The sequence below is a fragment of the Lissotriton vulgaris genome, chromosome 4_1 (assembly GCF_964263255.1).
Source record: "Lissotriton vulgaris chromosome 4_1, aLisVul1.2, whole genome shotgun sequence".
Classification (NCBI taxonomy): Eukaryota; Metazoa; Chordata; class Amphibia; order Caudata; family Salamandridae; genus Lissotriton; species Lissotriton vulgaris.
Genome location: NC_141691.1, coordinates 1803995689 through 1804009039, shown reverse-complemented (window position 1 = coordinate 1804009039; position 13351 = coordinate 1803995689). Strand labels below are relative to the sequence as shown.

The following is a 13351-nucleotide window of genomic DNA, read 5'->3' as shown; positions in this document are numbered from 1 at the left end:
CACCAGAAACATAATCTTGTCCAATAGTTCAAACAGAGCATGTGACCTATTCTTTTGCATTATGAAGAATGGCTCATCATCAAATTAAGGGAACAGGATTGGTGGTATGGTGGTTTTTAATTCTGTTATTGAAACACACTCATGCTTGGTTTTGTGATTTTATCAGGGCCATAGTTTTTTAAAATTTTTGTGGGCTTTTCAACTTTTCAAAAAACATCTATCATTTCTGTAGAATCTCTACTCCCAGATATACGTAGATTCCATTAGCATAGTATGTTCCCATGTGTTTTTTTCTCTTTTAATCTCTATAATATTGTTGTGTGCTGTTGACTGAGCCCTGATAAACTGGGAATCAAATACTTTTCAACAGATTTGGAATGAATGTCATGCAGCTTACATGTACGTTTTGCTGCATGTAGGCATAGTAGTCATAGTAAGGACTTCTTGCAGCAACTACATTCAGCACACGTGCTGGCCAGCTATTTCACAGGCAGCCTAATAGACACTTCTGACAACACAACCCTGTTTAGTTGAAAGGAAGACTACACAAAGGGTGCAAGGGGACTCCTTGGAATACAACTCGAGTTACATACTATGCTTGAAAAATCCCGAGGGTAACACCCATGTGAAGCAAAACGTGTTGCCGAATAAGAATAAATGATTGAATGAAGTATGTCAACCCTGAATTGGCTTTGCAGTCCATAAGGGATAGTGCGAGGCAGTTAAAAATGGGACGTAAAAAAATGTAATGTTTGCATGTTCCTACACTGACCAGCCTTCAAAAGCTATTTTTGTACTATTTGAGTACTGTAGCTGGTTCTATGAAGAAATAACTGGCATACAAATAATGAGTTAATCCCTTATCCATGGTTTGGAATAAGTCACAGAGTTAGTTCAAACACATCTTTTGAAATGTATTCAAAATCAGCATCAATGGTGAAGTTGTAATTTTGATATATATGAAGGAAATATTACTTTTGAAAAAGTTAAACTGTCCCTACCTGAAGCTTTTGCCAATCTAAGTAGCATTGGCCCTCCTGTAGCTACAAGCCCGGTCTGCATTAAATGTGGTGTAATACTGTTCTCAGAGCAGAGAAAATGACTTGGGCTTTGGGGAAGAAGGTGACCCAGCTTAACCAAAGCACTGCAGATTAGGAGTTTCAGGAACTTCACTAATTTAAAAGGGCCATATCAAAACATGTACTATAATAGTTTACTGATAAGGGAAGCCTGGAGAAGAGGGGTATTTTGTTTCCAAGACATACTTTGAGCTCCCTGTGTTAGTTTCCGAGGAGAAGGAAGCTCGTTCTAGAGCTAGTGGGACTAGTTTGGTGGGAGGGGACTACTCATTACCTCAATCAAGACCTTACATGTGCCACAAGCTTCAGCCACAGGTGGAAACATTTTGCCAACTTGGGTTTTTCTGATAATTGTGCATTGTGGGATAATTTGCAGTGCGGCAAACAGGATGTGATGTAAAGGTGGGAAGGTTAGCCCTTGGGACCTTTTAACAACTGGTTAGGCAGTGTCCAGGATTCACCTGTAAGAAAACAGCTATATGTCTGCCCACCTTGATAGGGCAAGCATACTTTTAGCCAATTCTCCGTTGTCCCTTACTCAGATGGGCCATTGGAGAAGTTTGGCCATGACAGAGGTGTCTCTGCCATAGCCAAACCATGGTCTGTTGCTTTTAAATTCGGTGGCGATCTATAATGGTGGGCCTAAGCATAACCCATCACCATTGTGATGAAGTATGCTTAACGCCAACATATAAATGAGGTCCTAAGTTCAACGGTAGCACTCTTGACCAGACAATGGCAGAAAATGTATTTGCCTTACAAGAAGTCTTTAGCAGCCACGAATGTTGAATTTTCTCAGGGGTCGATAACAAATTCAAATTATTGAAACTATATGTTTGAACTAGCAGGATTTTGGGAGTTATTACTTGGAGTTGCATGCTTCCTCACTTTTCTAATTTATAATCCATTATCTTACAGTAAAGATCATCAAAGTTCATGCTACTCCTGAATTTAAAAAATGCAAAAACATAAGGAAAGCCCTTTTGCTGATATCAAGCACTCAATGACATTGAACACATTAATGCGTTTTTTTTTCTTCAACTAAACTATTCTCCCTAGTATGCTTATGGGGAGCCTGTTCCAATTCCTTCTCATTATTTTAATCTACTATTTCAGTTCATGTGCATGGGATTGATAATATTTGTGTTTGCATTTCATTATTGATTTAGATTCTCCCCATTATTCTAACTTGTTTTCTTATTTTATTTCATTAGTAAGTTGTCTGGAAATATTGGGGATCTGTGTGCCACTTGCTTTATATTTCCCTCTTTTGTTTATTGTGTTGCTTGACAGCTGGTAGAGAACACACTCGGAGTGGCTGTCAAAGCCCTCTATTCCAAGGTCTGCCCCCTAAGGAAGCCATGTGCCAGTGGTTGCTTAATTTGTCACTTTTCTATGCCTCAGATATAAAGAATATAGGCTTGTATCAAGCCCACCTATGCTCAGTACAAAGGTTATGGAGGATGAAATTGTTGAGGAAGGACAATTACAATTAAAATATAAAATAAACATAATAAAAACAAATTAATCACAATAATTAAATGGAAAAACACATCTATCTTCTTGAAATCTTAGGGAACACCTCCATTTGGGAATATTATTGAACTGATTATTAGGATGGACACAGTTCACACACTGGTCCATTTCACTTTACACAACTGGTTCCTATGCATGCAGGAATTCAGCAGTACTAGCTAGCTTGATCTACAAAACCTAATAGAAGCTCCCTGAGCAGCCACTTCATGTGATGCATACCTGACTGAAAGCTGCCTTGGACCTTCAGCATGTGTTTGATTTAGATCAGTTAGGTATGCTGACTTGGATCTTTTGACCTTCTATAGTAGGACTCAAATTCATCATTTTGGGTTTGATGGTCCAGATTTTTCACTTTTTTTTCCAGGGGATTATTGTTTTAAATCTCCTTTGCACTCCTGAGTCATTGCTTAAACTTTCTGAATATTCGCTCTCCTGAGGAAAGCCTTGTCAATTGGGATGAAAACATAAACCCTACTTAAATGTACAGATTATTAGCAAATGAATCACTATTATCTCACTATATTTATTATGGTATTTGAATGTTTTTCAACATATTGTAGTTGTTATTTTTAAATGTTCTTCTTTTCTTCATTAACTTGGATTATTACTTAGTTGCTTTGTTACACTGCACTTCTATTGAAAATATGTTTATTATATATTGACCCACAAGACTGTCTCATGACCCAGCGATCCATACACCACCGGTCTGTCAGTTCATAGTGTTGTTTCTCTGTCCCTTTGACCGCCAGGCCAAGGCCATCACTCTCCCCAACAGCTTCTCCTTACCGCTGCCAAGAATGAGACCTCCCCATTCAGGGTTTGAGTTAGCTATCCGACACTGCGCGTCAGGGTCCACCTGGCTGCCCTCTGCCTCCTGGTAACCTGGTGTAGTATTGTGTTGCATTGCGTTTTTCCCTGCTCTGTTTTTCCTTTGTTTATTGTATTATTGTAAGTTTCGTATTTTTTACTGCACTGTAGTACTGTGTTTGCGTTGTATTTTTCCCCTCCTTGTTTTCTGCCTTGTCTGCCTGTTCCTTTCTGCCTTGTCTGCCCGTTCCCGCTGCTGCTGCCCTGCAGCCCCGCCCCCAACCGCCTCCCTGCCTTTGCTCCCGCCCCCCTGCCTTTGTTTATTGTATTATTGCAATTTTCATATAATTTTACTTCACTGTAGTACTGTGTTTAGGTTGCATTTTTCCCCTCCTTGTTTTCTGCCTTGTCCGCCCGTTCCTGCCGCAGCTGCCCTGCATTAAAGAATTTGGGTAACCCAAAAAACCCTTATAGGTTTGGGCAGTATAAAGTACAGGGTAAGGGTTGTCTACAAGGGATTTTGTTTGTACACTAGTTCTAATTATTTGTTGGCGTAGGTCATTGAGTTTGTTATCAACAATCTAACCCAAATGTATCCATACGATAACAATAATGTGTATTGAAATTAATCACAAAGAAAAGAAAAACAGCACACGGGAAATCCTATTTGTATGAAAATAAATTATATTTTATATTTCAGAAATCAATTGAAGGGGATACATCAAGTAGGCAAACTGTCATGAACAGATGTAGAAAACAAATCAGCAAATCAGTTCATAACAAAACATCAGCTCCTATGAATAAAAAGAGTAATTGAGATCAATAATAAACAAGAATTACTCTTAAGAACACAAATTGCTTGGGAGATGATGCAGAAGTCGACATTTCGGTCTTTGTTGCAGTTGTCTATAAGACCATCATCAGGACAAATATGTATTGTAGAAAAAGCCCCTTAGAGAATGGTGATGGAGGTGGAATTGCTAAGTTCATATAGCTTATGGGTGGGGACACATGACCGCAAAGATCTGCAAAATTCTTGCAAAATTCTTGAAGACAGTATTATTTAATTCGGGTCAGCAATCCAGCAGCAAATGGAGGAAAGATCTTCAAGTAGAATATTGTCCGTATCAATTAGCGGCTTCAGAAGCACACCGATTGCTGCCCTGAAGCTCCACCCCCGACCCAGCCGTTCCCACCTCCCTGCCTCTGCTCCCGCCCCCTCCCCTTCATATGGCGACCGCTGCAGGGGAGGGCGCGTGAGACCTTGACCTCTGGGCCAAGGCCAGCACTCTCCCCAACAGCTCTGCCTCAAGCTGCCAGGACTGAGACATCCCTGTGCAGGGTTCGAGTTAGTTACCCAGAAACACTTGTCAAGGTTCGCCCCGCTTGGCTCTGCCTCCTGGTAACCTGGTGTAGTATTGTGTTGCGTTACGTTTTTCATCGCTCTGTTTTGCCTTTGTTTATTGTATTATTGTAATTTTTGTATTTTTTACTTCACTGTAGTGCTGTGTTTGCGTTGCATTTTTCCCCTCCTTGTTTTCTGCCTTGTCCGCCCATTCCTGCCGCTGCTGCACTGCAGACCTGCCTCTGCTCCCGCCCCCCCACCCCTTCATATGGCGACTGCTGTGAAGTCGCGGAGTGGACGCGGCAAGCCCGTTGCACCCGTCCACGCCAAGCGCCGGACCCCCTGGGGCTCGCGAGAGCCATGACACCCGACACCGCTAAGATGCCAACTTCCTCCACAAACTCAACACGGGACGATCATCCTCCTGCATCCAGGCCAGCCCCAAGCTCACCCACAAAACCTTCACCTTTCGCAGCTGCAGCTTCACCAGCTGCCGGACACCCACGCACCCTACCCCACCCGCCAGAACTAAACACAACTAAACACAACAACCTCAGATGCATACTACTCAACACCAGCTCCGTCCAAAAGCATGCCATCGAACTCTGGGTCCTACTCGACTCAGCCTTCCCGGATGTCGCCTTCATAACAGAGACCTGGATGAACCCCTCCTCAGCACCCAACATCACCATAGCCATCCGAGATAGCTACAAGATCACCAGAAGGGACCACACCAACAGACCGGGAGGAGGAATTGTCTACAGAAACACCCACAGAGTCACGACCAACACAACAGACACCTCTTGCACAGCCGAACATCTGCACTTCCCGATCCACACGGACCCACAACACCACCTTTAGAGGCACACTCGTCTACAGGCCCCCTGGACCCCGGCCACAGTTCATTGATACCATCGCCAACATCATCAGCAAGCACGCTCTTGCCTCCACAGACTACATCCTCCTCGGAGACCTGAATTTCCACCTCGAGAACGCTGACAACAGCAACTCTATTGCCCTGCTCGACAACCTCACCAATCTCGGTCTCAAACAGCTAGTCACAACCCCCACCAACACCGCTGGACACACGCTCGACCCCATCCTCTCCGCCAGCAACCACGTCTCCTTCAGCCACACCACTGAACTGCACTGGACCGACCACCGCTGCGTCCACTTCACTTTCAAGAAACCCACCCTGCACCGCCGCCTGCACCAACCGCAGCTAGAACAAAGTCACCGAACACCAGCTCATCACCACCCTTGCCCTAGACCAACCAACAGACACCACCGACACCACCAACTGCAACCTCAGGCAATCGATCGAGGACTGCACCAACACCCTCACCCTAATCAAAAAACCCACAAACAGATGCATCAACAGAAAGTCCAGCTGGTTGACCACCGACCTCCAGGAATCCAAGCAGGTCCGCCGAAGACTCGTGAAGAAGTGGCACCACAAACCAACCCCAGATAACCACGCTGCCCTAAAGAACACCAACCGCAAACACCACCAACTCATTCGAGCCACCAGAAGGACCTACTTCAATTAACGCATTGACAATGCACACAACAACCCCAGCTCCAGCTCCAACGACATCCCGCCGTCACAAGACCTGTGCGACTCCCTAGCCACCTTCTTCCACTGCAAAATTGCTGACATCCATGACAGCTATAACACACAGCCCCCCCGCTACAGCCGCCGACATTGCAGACTCACCTTCCCCCAGTCTCACCAACAGCCTGCTCTCCTGGATCCTTGTCAACCACAATGACACCATCAAGACCATGAACACCATACACTCTGGCTCACAATCCGACCCCTGCCCCCACCACATTTCCAACAATTCGACCAGCATCAGTGCACCTCACCTCCGGATGATCATCAACAGCTCCTTTAAGACTGCCACCTTACTAGAAAGCTGGAAACACGCCAAGATCAATGCCCTACTCAAAAAACCCACAGCGGACCCAAAGGACCTCAAGAATTTCTGACCAATCTCCCTGCTTCCGTTCCCGGCAAAACTCATCAAAAAAATCATCAACAAGCAACTGACTCTCTTCCTCGAGGAGAACAACATCCTTGACCCGCCCCAATCTGGATTCCGTAGCAATCACAGCACGGAAACCGCCCTCACAGCCGCCACAGATGACATTAGGACACTACTAGACACGGCAAAACTAAGGCCCTCATTCTCCTGGACCTCTTGGCAACCTTCGACACCACATCCTACGCACACGCCTACACAACACTGTAATCCGCGACAAAGCTCTGGACTAGATCACCTCCTTCCTCACCAACAGAACCCAGAGCGTTCGCCTCCCCCATTCCGTTCGAAAGCCACCAAGATCATCTGCGGCGTACCCGAAGGATCATCCGTCAGCCCGACCCTCTTCAACGTCTACATGGCACCACTCGCCAACATCGTCTGCTCGCATAATCACAACATCGTCTCCTATGCTGAAGACACTCAGCTGATCCTCTGTCTCACCAAGAACCCCGCCACATCCAAAACCAACCTCCATGAAGGAATGAAGGCCGTCGTCCACTGGATGCAGAACAACCACCTGAAACTCAACTCAGACAAGACAGAGATCCTCATCCTGGGCTCCTCCCCCTCTGCCTGGGACGACTCCTAGTGGTCAGCAGCCCTGGGAGCTGCCCCCACACCCACCAACCATGCACGCAACCTGAGGTTCATGCTGGACTCATCGCTCTCAATGACCCAGCAAGTCAATGCCGTCTCCTCCTCCTGCTTCAACACCCTCTGCATGCTCCGCAAGATCTACAGGTGGATCCCCACTGGAACCAGAAGGACAATCACCCAGGTCCTCGTCAGCAGATGACTGGACTATGGCAACTCCCTCTACGCAGGAACCACAGCCAAACTCCAGAAAAGACTACAGCGCATACAGAACGCCTCCGCACGCCTCATCCTTGACATCCCCGCCCACACCCACATCACCGACCACCTGAAGGAGCCTTACTGGCTCCCAGTCAGCTAAAGGATCACCTTCAAACTCCTCACCCATGCTCACAAAGTCCTCCACAATACCGAACCAGCATAACTCAACAATCGTCTCACCTTCTACATCCCGAACTGACAGCTTCAGTCCGCTGACCTCGCTCTCGCAGATACTTCTCCTACCTCGCCGCCAAAACATGGAACACCCTACCTACACAGCTGCGTCAGACCCATGACCTGCTGTCCTTCAGGAGACTCCTCAAAACCTGGCTGTTTGAACAGTGGCTGCACCCCCTTCCCCCCTCAGCGCCTTGAGACCCTCACGGTGATTAGTGCACTCTGCAAATGACTGATTGATAGATTGATTGAGGGTGGGGACATCACTGATTTTCTCTGTTCATTACTAACAGATGAGGCATGGTTGGTGTCATAGTATGAAAGTCGACAGGAGGCCAGGTTGTGGTTCCGAGATGTAATTTTATTTAGGTACAGATTACATAAGCTTTAGGTTGTAGCCAGGACCGTAAGTAGGCCTGTATGTCGCCCCACCAGGAGCAGCCTCCTAGCTGCTCAGCCTGCTGACACCAACAGACTCACATCAGTCATTCAACGTTCCATGACCTAACCAACATTCCACACATACTTAGGCTGAACAGCAAGGGGAAAGGGAGAGCATAGAAAGAATAGGAACATTCACCCTACTACATATCCTCTTTCTTTACACTAAAAAAAAACAATCAAAGAAGATGTGCAAAGAAATAAATACATCATTTGAGCAAATAAGTACAATAAAAGATACATTGAAGATTGAAACAGGAGCTAAATAGGAACAAAAAAAATAACAATAAAATGAAGAGAACCACACCCATCCCCTATTCTCACAAGGAGAGGACAGCAAAGTAAAGCAAATGACACAGAAAGAGCATACAACGCGAATCCGGCAAATCACGAGAAACAAACAAGCACGCAGGATCTCAATGTAAACTCGTAATGGAAATAAGAAAAAAATAAGCACAAGACAAGAACGCCTCACGTCAAGGCAACCCTACGTTTTGTGAAAAGGAGAAAACAGCGAACCTGCACTGCAAACAGAAATACCAGAACACTAAACGATGAAAGAAAATGTACCTGCGTGTAAAGTAGCAAGTAGGCAACACTCAAGAACAACGAAAAAGCAAAATTGACACACACCCCGCAATAAAGGGGTAAGAAATACAATGTAAAAATTGCACAGTAAGTCTGTAAAAACTGAAGTAAGTAAATCAAGAACTAGGCCTAAAACTGTAAAGTGTAAAACATTCCACACCAAGAAAGAACGTACGTGCGAATTCATGCATTAAACCCCAAGTAAACAGAAGCTAATGAATAATAGGTGGGTAACGTATAAGAAAAGGAGGTAAAAGTAATATAAATCCAAGATAAGTAAAACTAAGTTTAAGTAACCTCCCATTTTAAAGTGGTACACACACACATCATGCAGAAACATGTACTGGAATAAATTACGCACGGTCAGCATTGTAAACATACCCTACTAACTGTAAAGTACACATTTGTACATGCACATAAACAGAATAAGAACAGTACCTTAATAAATACTTAATGAAGTACAGGTAGCTCTAACTATGAAAATTAGGCTGAATAATAACATTACGCAGAAATAAATTTGGTACAGAAAAAACTTCCAAGAAGCCATGAAATCTCCACAAAGTTCATGCTCAAATAATAGTATCCTAAAAACAATTGGCCAAGAATTGAGCAATAAGAAAAGTACAAGGAGTGACCTAAAGATAAACATCGAGTATATATCAAACAAACGCAATGCGCAATGGGCTATAAGCTGTAAATAAATAAAAATAAAAAAATTTAAATAAATAATGTAGTCACCGTAGTCCGCAGGAAAGTTTTAAGCGCTGGTGAGCGAAGTCTCACTCGGGTAGTAGATTTGAGGAAAGAAAGAAAGTCAACATGACTGCCAAGCAGTGTTCAATGCCAATTTGCGGAATGCAAGAAAGAAAACAACGATTTTGAGTTTGAAGACAGAAAATAGAAGAAAGTATCATTAATTCCTTGTTGCTGCTTCTCCACTCAACAAGACGTTCCCGTAAGGCTTCAAGTTACACACAACTTCGTTAAGAACGTCAGACAGAAACGTGGTTGGCAAAATGAAGCGCAGAGAAGAACAAGGGAAATTGCATAGATCGTGCCAAAGGCAAGATGGCGGCATGCGCAATGATGCCGTGCCGGGTGGCTCACGGCGCAAGCATGCTTACACAATTGCCAAGCAGCAGTCATGACGCAGAGAAGAATTCATGGTAACGGGAAGGCACAGCTGATAGGGATCCAGACAGCTGAGTTTCGAGGAAAGCAGGACACGCAGTATGTTCAATTAACACAAGGTACGTGTAACTGCCACTGTGACGGTAACTGTAACTGTCATGGTGCTGAGGAAGGATCCTTACATATTTTTGAAGTACAAACAAAAAACAAAGCAGACTGACCTGCAATTAAATGGTAGTAACTCTCTACTGCCATCAGTGTTGACAATGGCTCCACAAAAGACACACCAATTCACGGAGGGCTCGTGGGTAACTTCCATAGGTGGCATGTGTACCGATGGTAGAATAGTCCAGGTTGTAGGCCACAGGTGTAAAGTTCAAATACACTGTGGAGTTGGGCATACCGCATAGAACACCCTTGACACGATGGATGACAGATTTCAGCATATGTAGGCAGCTGGATTTGAGACCACATGATGTCCAATCAAAAGATTGTCAGTATTCAAAGCAAACTAGTTAGCGGTAAAAACTGGCACGCCGAGTTGAACAAAAATGGCAAAGAATAAACAACTCACCAAGCTTGAGTGAGGTAAAAACTGGCATGCCCAGCTTGAGGCTGACCGGTGTCGTATGGCCGCTAGTGGGACAAGGGCTGCCAGGAAGTAATGGGTAGATGTTTCAAGCTTGATCTAGTTGCAGTACTTAGTAGGTTTCTTAGTTGATGTAGGAAGGTTTCTTGAAAAGTAAGTCCAAAGATTTTGAATTAACGCAGGTTTTGAAGACCAGATCATATGCAAAATGTCATAGTATGAAAGTCCACAGGAGGCCAGGTTGTGATTCCAAGATGTAATTTTATTCAGGTACAGGTTACATAAGCTTGAGGTTGAAGCAGGATGGTAAGTAGGTCTGTATGTATGCCCCACCAGGAGCAGCCTCCTAGCTGCTCAGCCTGCTGACACCAACTGACTCACATCAGGCATTCAACATTCCATGACCTAACCAACATTCCACGCATACTTAGGCTGAACAGCAAGGCGAAAGAGAGAGCACAGAAAGAATAGAAACATTCACCCTACTACAGTGGGCACAAGCAGTAAAAACAAACTGTGTGTTGGGATCTTTTGATTTTCAATTAAAGAAAATAAACTGGTGCTTTGGGTGCTTGCTTTTTCTAAAGGACCGCCTAGTGGGTATTTAACAAAATGTAGCCAGTTCGGAAGACTACCAGTGCTTCGAAGGGTGCCATCGAGGTAGCAGCTACCTTCCCGGCACCACCATACAGGCGGGGAGGTCTCAATTGGGCAGATCACTAGCAGGAAGTTCAGGGCATGGCTTCCACCCCCTTGGTGAACAAGCTTCTAATCACAAGGGGTTAAATGACCTACAAGGTCTCACAAAAGCCCTTCAAAGAGAATTGCCAGTGGATCAAAAAAAAAGCTACACAATTTTATCTTTGTGAGTGCGGTGTTTAAGTAGAATCGATTAAATGCCTTTCTGTCTGAGATCCCTCTAGTGACTTGCTTTGCTTTTACATTTTATGTTTAAATCCCCTACTTGCTGCACAACTTAGCTCATGTCTATTGCCATTCTAGCAGGTGGACAAAAGCCAATGAAGAATATTCCTCTGTAATAATCTCACCCATGCTAATTTGTTATTTCAGGTTTACCAGGAGAGGAGAGCTCATTGTTCGAGTTCAATGCCTGTCTTCTTCAAATATATGGTCTCTGAAAATCAGACAATCTCATAATACAGTTGGATGTATTTGTCTACTACCTTATTCAAAGCCCTGAGTGTAGTTTTGTTAAGTATGAACACCTAAGTTGTTGAGGATGCTCTACATGTACCATACTCTATTAATGGAAGAAAAAGAAGGAACAAGAAAGAACATAAACTGCCAGAACATACCTCCAACAAGAACACTAATTGGCTGATCTGTGGCATCAAAGTACTGGCCTGTCACTGTTAGCGGGCTTCCTCCTTGGATACTTCCAGCAGCAGGTGAAATTGAAGAGACCACTGAATAAAAGATTTGTATTAAGAGTGAGTATAGTGGGCAACGTTAAAAGATTCATATATTTTTTCTTTTTCGGATAGAATTAATTTCATGATTTTTGAGACGTGAATACAATCACTATCTTTCTCACTAAGCTGTCCCATTGTAGAAAGAATACAGTCAGAAGAGGACACGATTTAGAGTGCAAAGTTCCAATGTATGTGCATTTCTTAAAAAATGTGCACTCAATAAAAAGTATTCCGGGATCGCTGTGGGTATGGAACTCTCTTTAGCTGCACTCTTAATGCCATACTCTTCCTGTTTTCGTTTTTTTTCCTTTTAATCTGTCCATCACAGAGATATTTACTGGAAATAAAATGATGTGGGTTTCAATTCTAATTAATAACATTACACAATATTTTAATTGGGTCTAGACCCATCGTAAAGTGAAATTTAGTCAGGTTTTCTGGATATCCATAGCAGATATGTGTACATTAATTATGAATTTCAGTGATGATCATTTGCATGCATCTTAGTCATTATGAAAACTCTACGGGGCCTTACTGTTCATTGACTCAAACGTCCCAGCTCTAAACAACAGCACTTCAGCAGATGACTCATCAACTAAATAGGTCAAAATACTGGCTGGACCCCTACTAGGTATTGGGGACGGAAGATGATCACACTTCATAATAGGGTGGGAAAACAATGAAGGCGGAGCAGTATTAGAGGCTGGCAATAAAATTCACCTTTTCCATATACAAGCATTCTTTCAATACGCATTTCCAAATTTAAACAGTGTTGCGATACCAGCTGCTGTAACCTCAGAGAGCCCAAAGAATAAAATGATGTATTCCACAATAAAACTTTACACCATTAACATATTATTACAAACCACGTGCACCAGTGGAGACATGCCAAACCTATCTGACGCGTTTCCTCACATTGTCAAGAAATTCATACCTGCATAGGTCTGAAACATTCCGATCTTATTCAGTGAAGACACAAAATAGGTACTTCTTTCTGGAGCGCTCCTATAGATAAAACACAAATAACCTTTAGAAACAATTGATCATGTTATGACTCACACTGCCTTCGTGAAATACACATTCCATTCGTTCCTTCTAATTTGCACTTTAAATGTCTTTATCGTATAAGTGCATGCATTTCACAAAACAGCTCTAAAAACCTATGACCTACATCTTGAAATATCACAAATGAGCTATTTGTCTACTCAAAAGGATACCCATGCCTCCGATGTAAGCAATCTGACATCCTGAAAGGGCTCTCTGGACTCACAACCTAATGCATCAACAGCAGGAGTTATAATATTCCTGCAGGTAATACTGGA

The 13351-nt window shown here is 43.6% G+C and overlaps 1 protein-coding gene across 1 annotated transcript in view; it reads right to left on the bottom strand.

Moving 5' to 3' along the window:
• LOC147724582 (fibrocystin-L-like) overlaps positions 1–13351 on the bottom strand; it is a 2246326-nt gene that overhangs the window by 2004596 nt on the left and 228379 nt on the right. The window contains exons 10-11 of the mRNA XM_086918063.1: positions 12964–13034; positions 11913–12023 (exon numbers count right to left, since the gene is read on the bottom strand). Coding sequence (XP_086774189.1) covers positions 11913–12023; positions 12964–13034 — 182 coding nt within the window. The remainder of the gene's footprint in view (positions 1–11912; positions 12024–12963; positions 13035–13351) is intronic.